The 18,825-nt window shown below is 42.4% G+C and overlaps 1 protein-coding gene across 1 annotated transcript; it reads left to right on the top strand.

Moving 5' to 3' along the window:
- The first annotated feature begins 14,798 nt into the window (after positions 1-14,798).
- Positions 14,799-15,427, top strand: LOC127202398 (39S ribosomal protein L49, mitochondrial-like). The gene has a single exon (XM_051161065.1). It carries the CDS (start codon positions 14,805-14,807, stop codon positions 15,303-15,305), a length of 501 nt encoding a protein of 166 aa, XP_051017022.1. The 5' UTR covers positions 14,799-14,804; the 3' UTR covers positions 15,306-15,427.
- Positions 15,428-18,825: the final 3,398 nt, after the last annotated feature.

Below are 18,825 nucleotides of genomic sequence, written 5' to 3'. Positions count from 1 at the left end.
ACCAGCCACTGCACAAATCAAGATCACTTTTACTTAAAGCCTAGTCCCATCTTCTGTGGGCAATACCCTCTTCCTCCTTGACCCTGTGACCTTGGACCTTCTCTCTGCCTTGTCCTTTGTTTTCATTAAGCAAAAGCCTAAAACTGCCACAGGGTAGGTTTCCAAGTTTGGCCTCTTGGATACCAAGTTGGAAACCCAAAGTCCTCTTTCCATTTTATGCTGACTTTTCCCACTCTAGTCCAAACTGGCTTAAATAGATCTTTAATTTATCAATATAAAATACCAAGAGAGATGACAATAAATTAGAAGTACACTAAACACTCACGTAAAGAAGTAGTAAGAAAATAAATGGTTTCAGGATCCAACACCAGACACACTGAATAAAAGTCACAATGTGCCACTTCTCACTCCACAAACATAAGGCCATGTACATGCTCTTCACTTTGGCTTATTGCCCTAAATACAGACAAGGGACATAAATACATAAACATTTAAAATGCCCTTGAGGCCTGATACGTAGTGGAAACAAGTGTGCATCGTTTAAACTTAGGGTTTTCTTTTAGAAATGCTTCTATTGCACTTGTAGTGATTGCTTCCTGTGGTGCATTTCTGTTTAGCATAGGCAAATGAACAAAAACATGAGCAGCAGCAAGAACTGAGCAAAGAAAAGAGCAAAGAACTACAAGTTGTTTGGCCATATTGATCATAAGTTTGAAATAAAATGAGTAGGAGGAAACTCTTTCTTGCAAATTCTTCTCCTTTTGTCTTACTTTTTAGGCAAAAGCAGCAGCATTTAATGAAAAGGATAAAAGAAATGCTATGCAATAGAAATGAGAAAACTCAGTTTTTTCTACTGACTTCTATGACTGAGCAGCACTTGCTGTAATTGTAAGCACCTAAGGCTGAGTTTCTGCCTGTAACAAAGGAACTCTTCTACATCCCCTTCCCTCTTCCTCTCATTACTGGCACTATGCTGACACAAAGAGCCCATCAAAGGGAAGTCACCATCTCACCATCTCTCCATCTCTGAGCACTCGCTGACACTTGACAAAGGGAATGTTTGGGAAAGTTTATGTATGAAGAAACTTAGACTACATCGATTTAAGTAACTTAGGGCTGGGGATATTGCACAGCATGTAGAGTACTTGTGCAAACGTGAGGACCTTGTCACAGATGCCAAGCATCCACACAAGAGGCAGCAGTGACGGAAGATGGTGAGCAGTGAATCTATAGGGCTTGCTGGTCAGTCACCTTCACCAAATTGGTGAGCATGAGGGTCCTCGAGGGACTTTATCTCAAATACTAAGGTAAGGAGCAACTGAGCATGCCATCTAACTCCAACCTCTGGCTCTGCACACACCTGCATGTATGCCCATAGTCACACATGTATACTAACATGTACATATACACTGCAGGTATGCCCATATTCACACATGTATACTGACATGTACATACACATACACCACACACACAAAGAGGAGGAGGAAGGAAACCCAAGTAGCTTGCACTGGAGTGCGTCTAAATAGCAGAGCTCCTAATGAAACTGCGTTAAGACAGAGAAGCAGAGTTATGACTTTTCAAAGATCCCCTCCAGCTGGGCATAATGGCACATGGCTTTAATTCTAGTACTCAGGAGGCAGAAGTAGGTGGCTCTCTATGAGTTTAAGGCCAGCCTGATCAGTCCCAGAACAGAGAGAGCTACATAAAGAGACCCTGTCTCAAAAAAAAAAAAAAAAAATCTAAAATAAAAACCAAAGTTTACCTCCCCTGATCAGCAGGACTGCCATAGGACTATCTCGAGAAATCCTTAAACTCCTAACATATTCCCTCGTGTTTAAAGAGTAGATTAATTATCCCAATTTTCACCCGAATTCAAAGTATAATGAAGCACGGGGGAACAGAATGAATTCCTTAATTGGATTCTAAAAAGTGAATAAAGAAAACTGCTAAACTGACTTGGAAGACAGAGTAGAGGTAGAGATCATCGATAGAGATTAGGCTTGAACTTGCTTAATATAGAAAAAAACCCACTCTATCCTAATTATGCTTCCCTGCCCCCCCCCCCCACCAGAGGACACAAATCCATTGTTGCCACTTAGAAAATCAGTGAGATGGGAATACAGGCCCTAATAGAAACCTTCTGGCTTCGTTTCAGTCCCTAACACATAGTTTAGAGGTCATGCCATCGTTATCGGGAGAAATCTATGGAAAATAAAGCCGAACAGGGCTGCAGATCATCAACAGGCTTAACCTTGTCAAGTAGAGATGAAGCCGGAAGTGCTGTGTGAGACTGACTGACAGGAACGAAAACTGATGAAGGAAAGACACTTGCAAGAAATGGTAAAGTTAATGAGTTCAGTAGTTTGCCATGGCCAAGATCAGAGAAAACTGATATGCACATTATATATTTCAACAAACTGGTAAGTTCTTCAGCCTTTTGAACCTTTCCACAGAACTGTTTATACAATCCTGATGGAGGGCAACGAGCATCATGTGGAAAGACAACATTTCTAATTGTACAAATTACATTCCTGACGTACTGGTGCTGAGGTTATTGTGGTTTAAAAGTTGTACACTATGTTATGCCAGGTCATAAAGGGGGAAAGATTCTATAGACTAGAAAATTTATTTTATTTAGCATTTCTGGTGGGGTTTTTTTTCCTTCATTTTAAGTTACTATAGTCAATTTTTAAATTGTGGTAAAATATGTGTAACTTAAAAGTCACCATCTTAGCCATTTCTAAATACATAGTTCAAGAGGGGACAGTACATTCATTTTAGTGCAAACAAGCTCCGGCATTCTTTTCCCTTATAAAACTAAATTCCCTTCTCACAATTCCTGGCAAGCAACATTCTTCTTGCTCTATGGAGTTGACCACTCTGAGTACCTCACATATGAAATCAGATGGTGTTTGATGTGTGGAGCGAGGTGGGGGGGTGGGGGGAGGAGGGTGTACCGTGTAAGCATGTGAGTGTACAAATTTCCATACACATGCATGTGAAGGTCAGAGAATGACATCAAGTGTCTTCCTTTATTACTCTCTAACTCCTTTTGCTGAAACAGGTCCTCTCACTGAACCTGAAGCTCCCAGTTAGCCACTATGCTCCTGGGATCCACCCAGCTTCACACCTAAAGCCCCAGTGCTGGGGTTATTGGCTTGTCTAGCCATGTTGGCTTTTGAGCTCATGAATGACTTCACTTACCATACCATTGTCAAGGTTTGACCATGGTGCAGTGCACATCAGCCCTGCTTTCCTTTAAGGCTGAACAATATTCTGTTGAGTGTATATACGCTTTATTCTGACCTGCCCATCCAATGAGGAGCAGTACTCTGATATATGCACATATCACCCCCTCCTGCCCAGTTATTCAATCACCTGCTCTTCATTCATCTATTCTTTGACTACTGCAAATAACACAGTTATGGAACAATCTTTCCTTTTCAACCTTATGTTTAATTAGGTCTTAGACACACGTCCATGAAAAAACAAAACACCATCAAGCTGTTCACATTTCCACTGAGTGAGATGACCAGGAGCAGCACAAAAAGACTAAGCACAAAAAGGTGGTCTGTCTTTCTGCTAAAATATAAAATTGTATTACAGAAAGTGTACCCAGAGGTCATCCCATGCTTAGAATCTTTTCTCATTTTATGCTTTTTGTTGCTGATATTCTTTATTTTTTTTTAAAAATTTATTCAAAGCATTTTCTTAAGCCCACTAATGTGCATTCAGTTGGTCTTACCAGTAGATGAGCCTGTGATACTAAAAAGAAAAGAGAAAACCCATCCTCAGTAAAAAAAAAAAAAAAAAAAAAATAGCACAACATCACACCCTGAGGCTTATTGGGACTGAATAAGTAGAGGAGAGAGGAAAACTATGACTGAAAATTTCTAAGTATTAAAAGATGAAATGGAAAATCATGTTTAAAATGACAAATTACAAAAACAAGTGCTTGGATTGCATTAAATCACAGAGACTGTTGCAGAAGAGGGTACTGTTACTATTTGCTATGTGAGAATCATGAAAACGTGGTCAACCAAAAAAGAAAATGACTATAGAACTCAGAGTAATGTTTCCTGACTACAGAGTTCCAATGACTTCCGGGTTCATTTTAAGAGATCTCACTGTCTTCTGTAGAGTCTGGGATTAACAATGAAACAAAGAAACTGAGATTTAAAAGTAACTTCTATTAAGTTATAAATTGAATGGTTATATTTGCAGTCAAGAAACCACTTTCCAGCTGGAAAAGAAACATGGCTTTGGTTACATTCCAAAGCAGAAATCTGATTCTGTTATCTTCATTTGTTGGAGGGAATGAGGACCTCGCAATTTTCATTTTAGCTTAAATGATTCAACAGCACCAATGAACATGGACCAGATAGACCAGGAGTCTCCAACGCCTGCTAAAGGGAAAGGCGGAAACATATCCCATAATGCCTCTTCTGTCCTCCCTACCCCATTTTGTCTTTGAATGCCTTCTTCTTAAACTCTGATAACAAGGCTGCAAGGAAGGCAAGATTTGTTTCACAGATAAAGAAATGAGGCCTCAGAGAAAATATGCAACTGGCCCAAGGTCATCCACCCAGCTAGTGACCAGTAAAGCAGTCAGTCCTCTCTACATCTACCTCTCAACATGGACTTGCACTTGGAAACTGCTCCCCATTATCACTCTTCTACATGATTGCACTGCAAATATATGTGCTATTTTTTAGTCCTATTGAAAGAATTTTGTAAATACTCCATTAGTTTTCAGCCAACAGAATCATGATAATGCTATAAATAACTGGGTGAAAGAAGGAATGTGAAATTAAATTTTACATGTACTATTTTTGGGGTATCTTAATGGTTCTAAATTATTATCAGAATGTAATCTGAGGCTTTTGTGCATATGTCCAGAGTCATATATATTGTGCTATATGGCAGATTCACACAAGGATGCATTAAAAATGTTACAGCTATCTCTCTTTGTTAAAATTATCTTCTACGTTAAATGACTAATAATGAGTCACAGAGATGGCGCAGTGGCCCACGTGGCAGCTCACAGTCATCTGTAATTCCAGTCACAAGGTATCTGATGCCTTCTTCTTAGCTCTGAGAAAATGAGACGTGTGTGTGGTGCACATAAGTGTGTGCAGGAAATCACACATGCACGTAAAAAAATGAAATAAACAAATGACTAGTGAACATGTGGAATAAATGAGTGACTGAACGAAGGCACAAGTGTGAATCAAGGAAAAAGGCAGAATGTCATGGCATCCACTGTGGGACTCAGGACTGTTCAGATTCCCAAGTAAGGACTCATGTCCAGGATCCAGGAAACACTGCTATCCTGGTATTCATTGCATCTTCGACACACAGAAAATCTGAGAAATAACCAAGCGGAAATAAAGTCAAGATACCTTGTCTTGAAGGTCCAGACATGTATTAGGTTCTTTTTCTTTGACAATTAAGCACCTTAGCTTCCTCTTGCCTAAGTCATAACTATGATGTATCTCCTGTACTCTCCATGATCTTGACATCAGGGTGTTCTCATCCCGGACTAACTAAACCTGGGTAGGGAGCCGGGATATCAGAACGAAATACAAGATTGTTTTTCTTTCAAGCTGTACGACTTTACACAGCCGTCATCTTTATACCAGGAAGAGAGCTGGTAAAGTCTGGGGGGAAAGGCATCATGTGTGAACCGTGAAAAATCATGGCCCAGCCTGGAAGAAGAAGAAAGTGTTAGAAGCCAGAGCAGGGAGGAACACAAAGGACTTGGACAACCTCCAAGTCTTCACGTTATAAGCTTCTTGAGATTTATGTCGGTGACTTCCTGGATTTTAGCTTTTGCTCACCAGATTATCTTTTATATAAGACTGAAAAAATTAAACATTCAAACTAGGAATGATGGTGCATGCTTGTAACGCCAGCACCTGGGGAGCTGTGGTAGGAAGTCTTCAACTTTAAGATCAGCCTGGGTTGCACAGTGAGTTCCAGACTAGCCAAGAAATACGGGGAAAAAGAAAGAGAGGGTAGTTCTGAATTTAAGGCACTTACGTACATTTAAGAAGTACACGTGGATCCAAAAAGTACAAGAAGCAAAAGAAAACAATCATTTGACGGGAATAAATGGGAACTTCTCCAGGGCCCCAAACAGCCACATGACTCACTAAGTGGAAAGGGCAGGCATGTTACAGGGACAAGCAGTGCCTTGCTAGGTGGGCAGTGTGCTTCCCAAGACAGACTGACCAGGAAATAAAAGTAAAATCCTTTACTCAAAATTTTTAGAATATTTTTAATAATTTACAGTGTAAAATTTTCCTGTTAAAGCTGAGTTTCTACTTTGTACCTGTAGGGGTTTTCTTTCCTCTTTTTTTTTTTTTTTTCTCATAATAAACTTTATTATAGTTTTAAAATGTATCAGTGCAGACAATTTTTTTATTAAGAAATCACTTGGAGCTTGGAGGTGGGTGAAGTACTTGCTAGACTATATGACGACCTGAGTTTGGGTCCAGTACTGAAGCAAAAAATCTGGCATAGTGACGTGCACCCATATTCCAGTACTGAGGTCCCTGGGCTTGCTGGCCTGCAACACTAAGCAATCAAAGGTCAGCAAAAGACCCTGTCTCAGAGAGTGCGGTGAAGAGCAGTGGGCTTCCATAGGTGCACATGTGGGTGTATGCAGCCACACACACCAACATATGCACAGGCAAAGCACACATACAAACACCCACAATAAAGTAAACAAATCACACATGAAGCTTGAAAGGCACTTTTAAACTCTACGATCCCTCTCTAAAATTAAAGAAGAACATCCAGGCTGTGAACAGTGGTTTAAGGTAAGTGTTAGGAAATTTGATGTAAGGCCTTTCTGAGCAGCTTACAGAAGCAGGATGGGGCCCACAGAGGGCTAATGGCTGTACTTTAAAATTGCAGGGGAGCCAGCGACAGTGTTCTAAAGTCAGGGTTCATCAAATCGAGGGCTCCAACCAACCCTTTGAAGCAGCCCCTGGGTCAGTGATCTTCTGTCCTGGAGAGAAAACCTTGTGTCATTCCCACAGCCTTGGGTCACTCTCGAGTCAGGAGTAAATGGCCGAAGGGTGTCCCGGAACCCAGCTAAGTAACAGTTGAAGCTAGTCAGGCGTGCTGGTGCTCGCTTTTAATCCCAGCACTTGGAAGGCAGAGGCAGGTGGATTGTTGTGAGTTCAAGGCCAGCCTGGGCTACAAAGAGAGTCCAGGACAGCCAAGGCTACACAGAGAAACACTGTCTTGGAAAAAAACAAAAACAAATAAACAACAGTTGAAGCTGCATAGTATAACTTTGAAGCACTTTATGCTTCCTGTGTGAATTCAAGAATGGTAAAATTTATAATATTAAGACAAGATTATCTGGAGGGGTCATAAATGATGCACTGTAGCTTTTGTCTTTTGTTCAATGATCTTTTAAAGCTGAGGTGTTTGTCATAGAATTGCTTTGGCCAGTCTTGTAAAAGTGAATTGTTGCGTATTCTGGTTTCTTTTCATTGCTTCAATTTTCGTGTAATTATAATCCTTTGTTCCACTCCAAGTAGCATTTTACCTTCCTTGCTATTTAGACAACCAAGTAATTGCAGATGGTTATCAGGGCCCTATCTGCTGTCTCGAAGCCAAGGCCAACCTGTGTAATTCCTCCAACCCATCCTCCACAGTCACTCCTTTCCAATGCCGTCAATCATCCTCCTGACTCCTCGTCTGAACCTTCTCCAAGAAAACGTCTAAATCTTTCCTGGTCTCAGACTCCCAGAACAAATGTGGTTTTCAGGTGCCATTTCAGCAGAGTCACTTCCCTACCCCGGGGTCAATCTCTGAGATTCTTCACGTCTCTTTGGTCTTTTTCTCTTTTCCTATATTCAGGGTGGGTCCAAGGTATTTCATGGCCCAAGGCAAAGTTCTTTTTCTTCTTCTGTGCTTTGTAATTGGACTCATTTCAGAAGGGCTCGTGCTCCCCGCCCCATCTTGATTTCTGAATTACAGATGAATTGCTAACTTCCCTGGCTGCAAGAGATCATAAATAAATACTAGGTCTTGTAGTGTTTGGAAATGGCACACATTCTGAGAGGCAGCATTGCGGAGGCTGGCAACTCACTTAATTCCTGAGAGTCTTGGTGTCCTCTGTCAATTAGGCGATCATTAGACAGAGGAGGCTCCAGCACCACAGTTCCTATGTAAGCAAATGAAAACCCAACTCAATGTAAACAGTGAAATTTAAGATCATCCCCTCAGAAACTGTCATTAGCTTCTAACTAGAGAATTTTCATTGCAACGATCCAAATGCAGCTCTTGTTCTCCCCAGCTAATCAAATATTTGCTTGGGTTGCACTCACACTCCCCTTTGGAAGCCTTCTCAGCCAGGCCTTCTGAAAGCCTTTTCTGGAGCTGCCCTACTCATGAATCACTGTCTGGTAAAATGAAGCTTTTTAAACTCTCCATGCACCTTAGTTTATCTTTTATAATAAGACAAAAAAGGAAGTGCACATAAATGAGAAAAAGAAATTACAAAACTGGTTGAGGCAGAGGCTCAGTGCTTGCTATACCCTCGTGAACACTGAAGCTGTAGTTCTCAGAAGCCCCTATGATGGCTGGTGATCATGGAGGTGCACCTGAGATTCTAGCAAGCTGGTGCCCAAGACTAGCCACACCCATGAGCTCTGGGTGCAAGTGAGGGAGGCTGCCTTGATGAGTGAAGAGGGAAGGCAGTTGATTCATGACATCAGCCTCCCACAAACCCACACATGTCCACACACATGCAAACACATGTGTAGACACACGTACATCACACAGACATAAAAAACAGGAAAAGAAAAATGTACAAAATTATGCATAACTCCTAAAATATTAGAGAGGTTTTTGTCGTTTGGTTATCATGATTCAGGTTGCTAGGAAAACAAACTAGCAAAGCCAGAAAATGGCATAGCATTCCACAGGGAATAAATGCTGGCCATAAGGAAGACTTCTGCCTCTGTCCTTCAAAAGCCTTCGAAACCATGAGTGATCTGTTTCAATATGCACCAGGTCATTTCCAAGTCTAGTCCTACCAAAGAATCTATGCATAATCTCAGTCACATCCATCCAAGCGAGCCCACTGATAAAGGTAGAGCACACAGGTTACCAAACTCATTTTTAAATTTTTTTTTCCTACAAGAAACTTTTAAATAAAGGTCTTTGCTGCAGAGCTAACTTAACAAACCTCCAGGTCAGTTTGCTAGACACAGTGCTGAGCACTCCCAGTCTTGTACGGAGGCAAAACCCATTTGTTGGCACATCTTTTTCTAATGTTCTTTAATATTCTTATTGCTAGGATGATCAAATCCTTGTAATTTCCGAACAGCCTTTCATAGGATGAAGAGAAAACTGGCCCGCATCCCTACTTCTACTAAACCCTTGAATGTGCTGGATTCCAGCCTTGTTCTACTCTACAATTTAATGTCTATTTCCTGGTTGTTTCCAGCAGGTGGCTAAGCCCACCTCTGCAAACTGACCTGTGTTCAAAACAATCAAAAACCCCAAGGCCAAGTGACACACTCCTTGCATCCAATGACCGGCTAGCAGAATGTTGTTTTCTATGAAAATCCCAAACATTCTATTTTACTCTATTTACGATAGAGACTTAGGAGCCAGATCCTGGGGTGAAAAACCTGCTAGCTCAGAGACTCAGAGAAAGCACCCAGCTGACCTTCCTACTCAGCTCCGGTCCTGATGAAAAAGGTCCAAAAGGCTCACTAGCTCAGCTTGCAGCCCAAGAGATAGAGGCCAAAACAACAAAAAACAAAAAACAAAACAAAACAAAACAAAACAAAAAACAACAACCCCAAGGCCAAAGGTTTTCTTGCTAGGTCAAAGCTCAAAAAGTCCAAAAACCCAAAGACCAAGGAGGTGTCTTAAATACCTCTCAACGCAAAGTCTCTCCTACTATTTAATCCCTGTCAGCTAGTTGCTTGATCTCAGGTTAATTTTATTAAATCTTGTGTACAGAAAGCTCTTGTATTAAAGGTGTGTGTTAGGGCTCGGCTGCACCAAACAAAAGACAGGTTTTTACAGTTCATGATCTCAGGGATCCCAATAAGATCAAATGTCCTACAACACAGAAGTTTAAGGCTTTGGGCACCATGCACTCTGGTGCACCTGCAGGCCCAGCCATGGGCAAGGTGAAAGCAGAGAGATCCCTGGGGCCACAGGCTCAAGATGAGTCTGGGCAGCATAGTAAGACTTATTGAAGCTTAGTTGACTGATTTTGTCATTGAAACTCTTAGGATTGAATAAAGATTTTATGGCAAGTTCTCTGCAGTTCAGACTTTCCACCAACTTTGTTTCCTTCTGTCCCCTTCATGTTGAACACGCATCCCTTCGTGTTGAACTCAATAATCTCACACCGAAGCCAGATTCTGCCTCCCACAGCACCCGGCGAGGTCCACAGAGCCACACTTGAAAGTGGGATTTTGAATCAACTGTATATACAGCTGGCCTGCTGGCAGTACAGACGTTCATTGGTTTTATAGAGGAGTCCAGATCCCCTCTGGCATGTTGGGGAAATCTGGGCCTGTGTGCCAGTGGAGAGGAATGCACAGTTGGACACAATGCATCTCACATTTGGATACACGTCACTGAGATCAATCAACACATAGATGAGAGCTATTGATCATCAATTAAGCTGCAAGGCCAAGGGCCTCCTGAGACAGCATATAAAGAGAGTCTCGTCTTTTAAACCGGAGGGTAAGAAACATGTAGGAGGAACTAGACTGGTCTTCACTTCCGAGCAGCAAAGCACTAGAAGAAGTTGTATTTTCAGCTCAGACTCATTTGCTCCTCCAAGATCAGGGCCCTATTTGGACAGTAGTGGAAACCCCATATTTTCCTGAGCCTCCTGGGCCTGCAGCAGTGACCCCTTCTTCCCAGTTAAGTAAGTGCCAGTGACGTTGGGCCTCAACTATTCCCACTTCTTGGCCACCAGACCAATAACTAGAGCTAAGTCAAAAATACAGTCCCCCCCCCCAAAAAAGCACTGGAAAGCAAAAGAATTATGTCTCAATATTACAGCAGGATCCCCCAAAGGGCTAGGAGAAACCAGAGGGCTACTGGGTCCCACCAACAGGGGGTTAATGAGAGCACAGCATACAGGTGAGTATGAATGCTTCTGTGACGCAACGCAGTCCTATGCGACAGAAGGTAGCGTGCTGGTGAGCATCCAGGGACATAACCTAGTGTGTTGCTGAGATGGTTCTGGGATGCTGGGAGAGAGCAGTAGTCCTCACTAAATAGAATGGAAATGACAGATCTGCTATAGCAGACAGCAAGGAAAGCATCAAAAGGCTCAGGGGGTGCGCATGCTCAGGTGGAGTAGTAAACCACCCATAGTGAAATGGGCAAACGGATGTCTTCTTCCTTGGTAAGGTGCATTTACACATGGCTGTTAGCATTACAAGCTTCCACCACTCAGTACTGATCACATCACTCCTTCACGTGCACATACCAAACTAAGTCCATTTTTTTACGTTTTCATTGTCACTTTTGTTATATGTGTGTCTCACATACTGGTGCTTAGTAAATATCTGATGAATAAATAAATGGACACAGAAAGGTCTTCAAGACCAATTTCCATCTCCTTCCTCTGTAGGTCGCTAACTTAAAGCAGCTGAAGCCCTGTAACCTTGTTGTCGCTGTTTGCAGGGAAAGGGACATGTGCGGGCAACGCCCTTTGCATCTGACATCTCTGAGGCCACATACACCCCTAGTCACTGAGATAGACTTATTGAAAATATCTTTTTCAGTATGAATGTAAATAATTTTGTCAAAGACTTTCAAAACAATATTTTCAAATCTTAATTCAAGCACATTAGTTGTTCTATAAGTTTTTGCCGAGGCTTTACCATAAGCTGGGTATGCTTTTAGATGCTAGATTGATGTGTATAAATATCTTACTCTTTTCATAACATAATATAATATCTCATTATAATGCTATGTGAAATTAGCACTTACCTCAAGAAAGTAAATAAGCCCTACAGTGCTACTAACACTTATATTTTAAAATAATATATGCAACCATCTTTTGTTTTAGTTATAGCCTTGGTAGTTAAGGTTATTTTTACTCAAATCATTTAGTCCAAAGTAGATAATACAAAGCTAGTAGTGAGGCGTTTGATCAGTGATATAATAGTTAACTAAGTGGTAAACATAATCTTTTAACTGTGTTCAGGAATAATAATGTGTTTGCCAGTGCTTAAATATGGTCTGTCCCCTTGTCTTAGTCAGTGTCCTATTGCTGTGAAGCGATACTATGACCATGGCAACTCTTTTTTTTTTTTTTTTTAACTAATTTATTCATATTACATCTCAATGGACCATGGCAACTCTCATAAAGGAAAGTACTTACCTGGGCCTGTCTTACAGTTTCAAAGGTTTACTCCATTATCATCATGGCTGGAAAGAGTTCTAGATCCAGATCTGCAGGCAAACAGGAAGGAAAAGAAAGCCACTGGCACTGATTTAGGCTTTTGAAACCTCAAAGCCCATCCCACTTTCTTCAACAGGGCCACACCTCCTAATCCTTTCAAATAGTTCCTTTCTCTTTAAATATATGAACCTATGGGGCCATTCCTATTCAAACAACCACACCTCTCCAAATGCTCCTGTTGACTCGTCATCCCATTGTGAAATACTGAATAGAAAGAAACTTGATTAAGTATGGTGTTTGGAAGCAAGGTTGCTGAGAAGTAATTAGGTTTTGGTAAATACATTCAGATGAGTCCCCATGACTGAATACTGGTGGCATTACAAGAAGAGAGAAGAGCCAGAGACTCATTCACCCACATATGCTATGCTCTGTGTCTCTTGCCATATGACCCTCCCTACCACCTGAGGACTCCACCAATAAGACCTGTAATTAGAGCTCTGTAATTAGAGCTAAACAGCCCTCTTTTCTATATATTCATTCAATCTCAGGTATTTCATCATATAATACTATATGATTATATATATATATATATATATATCCATGTTTATATGGGTGGATATATGCCAACTAAAAGTTAAGATTGCTTTTATTCTTGGTTTAAAAAACATTCGTAATATAATAATCTATCCATTTTAAAAGTCTCTAGGTCCACTATGTAAAGTCGCTGGCATTAGATAGTCATATTAGAGTATAAATTCCAATATGATCTTTCCTCTTGAGAAACATGCAGCTCAAAATGGAACATTGCTAAAACATACACAACAAGAACATCCTGGAAAGAAATACAGTTGCTCCGGAAACAATGCTATAAACACTTGGCAAATGGAATTTTATGAAATAAGCTCCTGCATAGCAAAGGAAATGATTACTCATGTGAACAGACAGCACATGGGAGAAGAGAAAATCTCTGCTAGCCATACATCCATCTAACAGAAGATTAAATACATAGAATACACAAATAATTCAAAAGGCAACATGCCAGTAAATCAATCGACCCAATCAATCACAGGCTAATGAGATGAACAGATTATTCTCAAAGGATGACTCTAGCCAGGCATGGTGGCACATGCCTTTAGTTCTACCCTTGGAAGGCAGAGGCAGGCAGATCTCTGTGAGTTCAAGTCCAGCCTGGTCTATCTACATAGTGAGTTCCAGGACAGAAAGGGCTATGCAGTGCAACTCTGTTTCAAAAAACAGAAGCCAAACAAACAACAAAGAAAGAAAGATGACTATAAATGGCCAGTAAACAGAGATCTAGAGGCCAGTCAGAACCTTCCCCATACGTCACATGGCATGTGCTGATAGGACAAAAATAACAGAAATACGAAAGTGAACTATAAATGTGTTTTCCTTATCCCTTGCATCTAGCATGCTGTGTGAGCATCACATATAGATGCCCGTACCTCTGTATCGCCTACCTGGGTTTTCTTCTTCAGTCTTGGCTTTGTACTGCCCATCCTCTTCACTGCACTTTAGAGTGGGGCTTAAGAGGCAATTGTATCTTTCCTTGCAATATATAGAGAACACAAATTTCTTGCCACAGCCCGTAGGTCCAAGAATGATCCAATACTCTGCACCTCACCTCTATTATTAATTTTGTGTTTTGTCTAGTGCTGCTCAATTGGTTTTCAAAAGGCATTCTTTAATTCCACACTTTTCTTGTAGTGTGAACTGAAGACCAACAGAGCTGGGACCTGTGCTTCAGGGCCTCTTTCAAGGTCCTGGACAGAGCAGCGTGTCGTTTCACTGATCAGTGGATGGGGAGGGTCTTCTTCCAAGATCACTCACATGGTAGTGGGTGGGATTTAGTTCACTTGGTGTCTAAGGGTGTCAGTTATTTACCCTAGTTTCTTGTCACAGTTGAGATCCATCAGAAGGGCCTGGATCTCCCTAGGGCCCTGAAGCAGGAGTTATGCAGTGTTGGAACATTCCAAATTCCGTTAAGCTCAGCTAAATGTTCTCAAGAATACTAGTTTGATAATGAACGCTTGTTAAGTATTAATTATGAGCATTCTTCAATATTTCTCTTTTGTAGATGAACAAAATCCCAGACAGCAGGCCATGCAGGCCTTTGAAGAGTGGCAAACAGACCTTCCCTTACACCTGGTCAGGTGGAGTCAAGAAATGTCAATCACACAGCCCCTTCTCTATGTGGATCTAAGACATCATGGTAGCCCAGCTGTTTGAATACAGTCCGTGCATTCTGAGATAACTCATTTCAAAGACCACTGCAACTGAAGCTATGATTACAGTTCCTGGAGTCCTCTGCCAGTCACAACCATGCTAGAGCATCAACCTGCACTGGCATTAGAAGACCACATGCCAAGCCAAGATGGCAGCTACCGTGTTCCGAGCTGCTCTGCAGGACTGGAGGAGCTGTGTCCGGCGGAGCTACCGGAGTCGGCAGCTGAGCCAGACGCAGGGGCCTCCTGATAACCCCAGCTTTGTGGAGTCTGTGGATGAATACAAGTTCGTGGAGCGCCTGTTCCCCCCTACCAAAATCCCAGAACCACCGAAGCATAAACATTATCTCACTCCCAGTGGGTGGCAGCCTCCCAGAGACCCTCCTCCCAGCTTGCCCTACTTTGTCCGGCGCTCCCGGATGCACAACATCCCGGTCTACAAAGACATCACACATGGCAACCGGCAGATGACGGTGATCCGGAAGGTGGAAGGGGACATCTGGGCTCTACAGAAGGACGTGGAAGAGTTTTTGAGCCCACTACTGGGAAAGACACCTATCACTCAGGTTAATGAGGTGACAGGCACTCTTCGAATCAAGGGCTACTTTGATGAACAGCTTAAAGCCTGGCTTCTTGAGAAAGGCTTCTGAGGCCTGATGGTCAGCCCATGTGGCAGTGCCCTCCACAGACTGGCATCCAGAGAGGAAGTGGATTTGGAGTCTCTGGAATGGGATACAAAGAAAGGGGTTTAGTATCCAGGGCTAAAGGGCTTTGAGATTCAGGCCTTGCTTTCATAAAGGGGAAAAAGAACTCTTAAAGTTTCCACTTAGGGAGAGCTGTCCAACAGGAGAGTCCACAAGCAACAGTCAGGCTAGCAAGGGAGACATTAACCGCTGTCCCTTTATACGCTGTTGTGGAAGTTTTGGGGCCTCAGTTATGTAAACTTTTTTTTTTTTTCAAGACAGGGTTTCTCTGTGTAGCCTTGGCTGTCCTGGACTTGCTTTGTAGTCCAGGCTGGCCAAGGACTCACAGCGATCCTCCTGCCTCTGCCTCCCAAGTGCTGGGATTCAAGGCGTGCACCACCACGCCCGAACATGTTTTTGTTTTAATCCCTAGTGTGGGATATGGGATTTTCCACCGCAGACTATTTGCCTCAGGCAGCTCTGAGAAGGGCGTGGTCTTTGCCAGCTGCAGTTAGTTTAATTCTGAGGACTCTTGAGGGGACAAATGCCTGAGCCCAGAGAGATGGGGCAGGGGTTCCTCCAAGAAAGGCGGCTGTTGCTGCTCCCCTGCTGCTCCTGGTTGTTGCTGATGCAGTGTGATGAGAAGTCAGAGAGATCCTCAAATGGAGACTGGATTTGCCCCAAGGACCGCCAGCCCTCAACAGCAGGAAGTAGCCAAAGAAAACTGTACCTTCTTCCCTCTAACCTTCCTCTCCTACCTGGTGTTGGGGTGTTAGAAGTGAGAAAGAAATGTAAGAAACCAAAATAAAATAGTTTGGGTTTTGTTTTTGTTTTTTTTCCCCCCTCTGAGACAGGGTTTCTCTGTGTAATTCTCACTGTCCTGGAACTTGCTCTGTAGTCAAGGCTGGCCTCGAACTCATGGAAATCCGCCTGTCTCTGCCTCCCAAATGCTGAGATTAAAGGTGTGTGCCACCACTGCCTGGCAATAAAATACATTTTAAAAATAAGCCAACATGGAGCTGGAGAGATGGCTCAGAGGTTAAGAAGAGCACTGTTTGTTCTTCAAAGGTCCTGAGTTCAATTCCCAGCAAGTACATGGTGGCTCACAACCATCTATAATGAGATCTGGTGCCCTCTTCTGGCACGCAGATACACATGGGGACAGAATATTGTATATATAATAAATAAAATCTTTTTTAAAAAAGCCAAAAAAAAAAAAAAAAAAAAAAAAAGAAGACCACATGCCAGGCAAGAAAGACCAAGCCTTAGTGAACTTTAGACAACCCTGAAGCCATTCTCACTCAAGATAGGAAGGGGAGTACTTCCTCAGTGACACAGTAGGAAGCAAGCAATTGGTGAAACCAGAAACTGTTTGGTGATTGGTAGAAAAACAATCCTTCATTTGCATGGCATTCCTATGCTGCACACACCTTCTCCTTGCAATATACTCAGGCTATTCAGTTCAGCCTACAGACAATCTCCTGGCTCACCAACATATGTGCAGGCACATATACACACAAAATAAATGTCTTCTCCCAGATATATTTTCTTGCCTATTTGTGATCTTCATCCCATGGGCTTAGGTGGTAACAGAAATGGAGGAGAGGAATGGCAGCAGCATTGGATGGTAGCACACACTATCTTGGTGGGAACAGCATGTTAGCATTGGTGGAAAGATCATAACTTAAGAAATCCAGAGAGGAGACAGGAACGGAAGTAAATGGAAAGCCGTGAAAGCAGAAAGGACAAATAAATAAATAAATAATAAAAAATTTAAAAAAAAAAAAAGATGAAATTTCAAATAAAGAAAAAAGCAATGGAAAAGAGCAAAGACTACAGAAGCCAGGGGTGAGTGGCTGCAGGCCCAAGAGAGTCGCCTGTCCTACTACTACCTAGAGCTGAGGATTTCACAGCAGCTGAGTGAGACTGCTGGCAATGGGAACTCAAAGCCTGTGACTGGAGTGCCTAAAAATCTCTGGCTTCTAAGACCTAAGTCTCTTGTACTCAGGGCATGGGAGCTGCAAGGCCCTGAGGCTGCCAGTCAGGAACACGTACTTAGGCACTCAAGCATCCAATACTACCTGCACTGGAACTGAGTAGAACAAAAGGACAGTAGCAAGTTCACTGGTAATACATGGAGTGGTAATACATGAGAACAGCTCAAAATATTGCAGCTTGCTTCACCAGAAATAAACAAAAAGGGCAAAAGAAGGCCAGAGACAGAGATAGAGCAGACAAGACAGAGAACTGGAGCAAGAAGTTGTTTTTTTATAGCCTGGTCTCAGACATGGCATTTCCTCGCCTTTGTCACATGCTATCTACTGGGAAAGGGTCTGATGAGGGGATCACAGGGTGCTACAAAAGGAGTTAAGAATCCCATAAAGCCACCTCAGAAGCTTCTAATCCTCATCTGCAACACCTCAGACTTCAGATCTCCAGCACTCTACACCTCAGCCTTCGTCCTGCCCTTCACTTTTTTTTTTTTTAACTTTTTAATTTATTTTATTCTTATGTGTATACACACTTTGCCAGAATATTTGTCTCTATACTATGTGTACAGTGCTCAAGGGGCCCAGGGGAGGGTGTCAGGTCCCCTGAGACTGGAATGGCATCATGTTGTGAGCCACTGTGTGAGTCTAAGAAGTGAACCCCAGTGCTTGGAAGAAGAGCCAGTGCTTTTTAACCGTTAAGCCATTGTGATGGCTGACGTCATGTTTTAAGTTTAAACTACTGTGGTTAAGAGATCTATAACACAAAAATGCCCCTAACCTGTAAGTCCCATTTGCCGAAGGACAGATAACTTCCTGGAATGCTGGGAGCTGATTTTCTTGTAAGATCACAAGCCATGTGTTTCCACTTCTGTAAATAAGCTTGATTGCCCAACTGCACAGGATGTGCTTGATCACACATAGGCAGGAGGTATGCAGGCAGGAAGTGCATCAGGATGTATGCTTGCCCCATTGGATGTAGGCAGAAAATATAAAGCCTTGTGGGGTTTGCCTCTATAAGCCCTCAACTAATGTAATTTGGAGCCATAGGCAGGAATCCTAAGTAAGGACTTGGCCTGTGTCCATTGGGCTGGTCAATATCTAATGAAGCTTGCTTCAAATTTGGCTCAAAAATTGGGGTAGTGGTCTTATTCTTGCCTGGTGGGATTAACACCATCTCTCCTCCACTACCACCATCCCTTCCTATCCTTTAACACAGCAAGATGGACTTTATCCTTCGGGGCCTTTGCTTACCAATTCCTGCCAGGAAGGCTTGTCCACCAGGCAGTCATGTGACTCCCTTCCGCTCAATAGCTCATCTCCACTCAGGTGTTCCTGCTTTTCCCTGAACACACCAGCTGACTTACCACCAGCCTCAGTGCCTTGCTGTCTCTCTCCCCAGCCCTGACTTAATTTAGACCTTGAAGCCAAATCACTAGAATAATCAACCCTTTCTATAATCAAAACAAACACCAAAGGAGGGAAATCACTTAGAGCTG

This window comes from Acomys russatus, chromosome 18, assembly GCF_903995435.1.
Source record: "Acomys russatus chromosome 18, mAcoRus1.1, whole genome shotgun sequence".
NCBI classification, from domain to species: domain Eukaryota; kingdom Metazoa; phylum Chordata; class Mammalia; order Rodentia; family Muridae; genus Acomys; species Acomys russatus.
Note: the sequence above shows the minus strand (reverse complement) of the source record. Positions and strands in the feature narration are given on the sequence as shown.

Bases quoted from the DNA above. Each gene is read 5' to 3' on its own strand.
- LOC127202398 (XM_051161065.1), top strand. From the start codon at position 14,805: ATGGCAGCTACCGTGTTCCGAGCTGCTCTGCAGGACTGGAGGAGCTGT.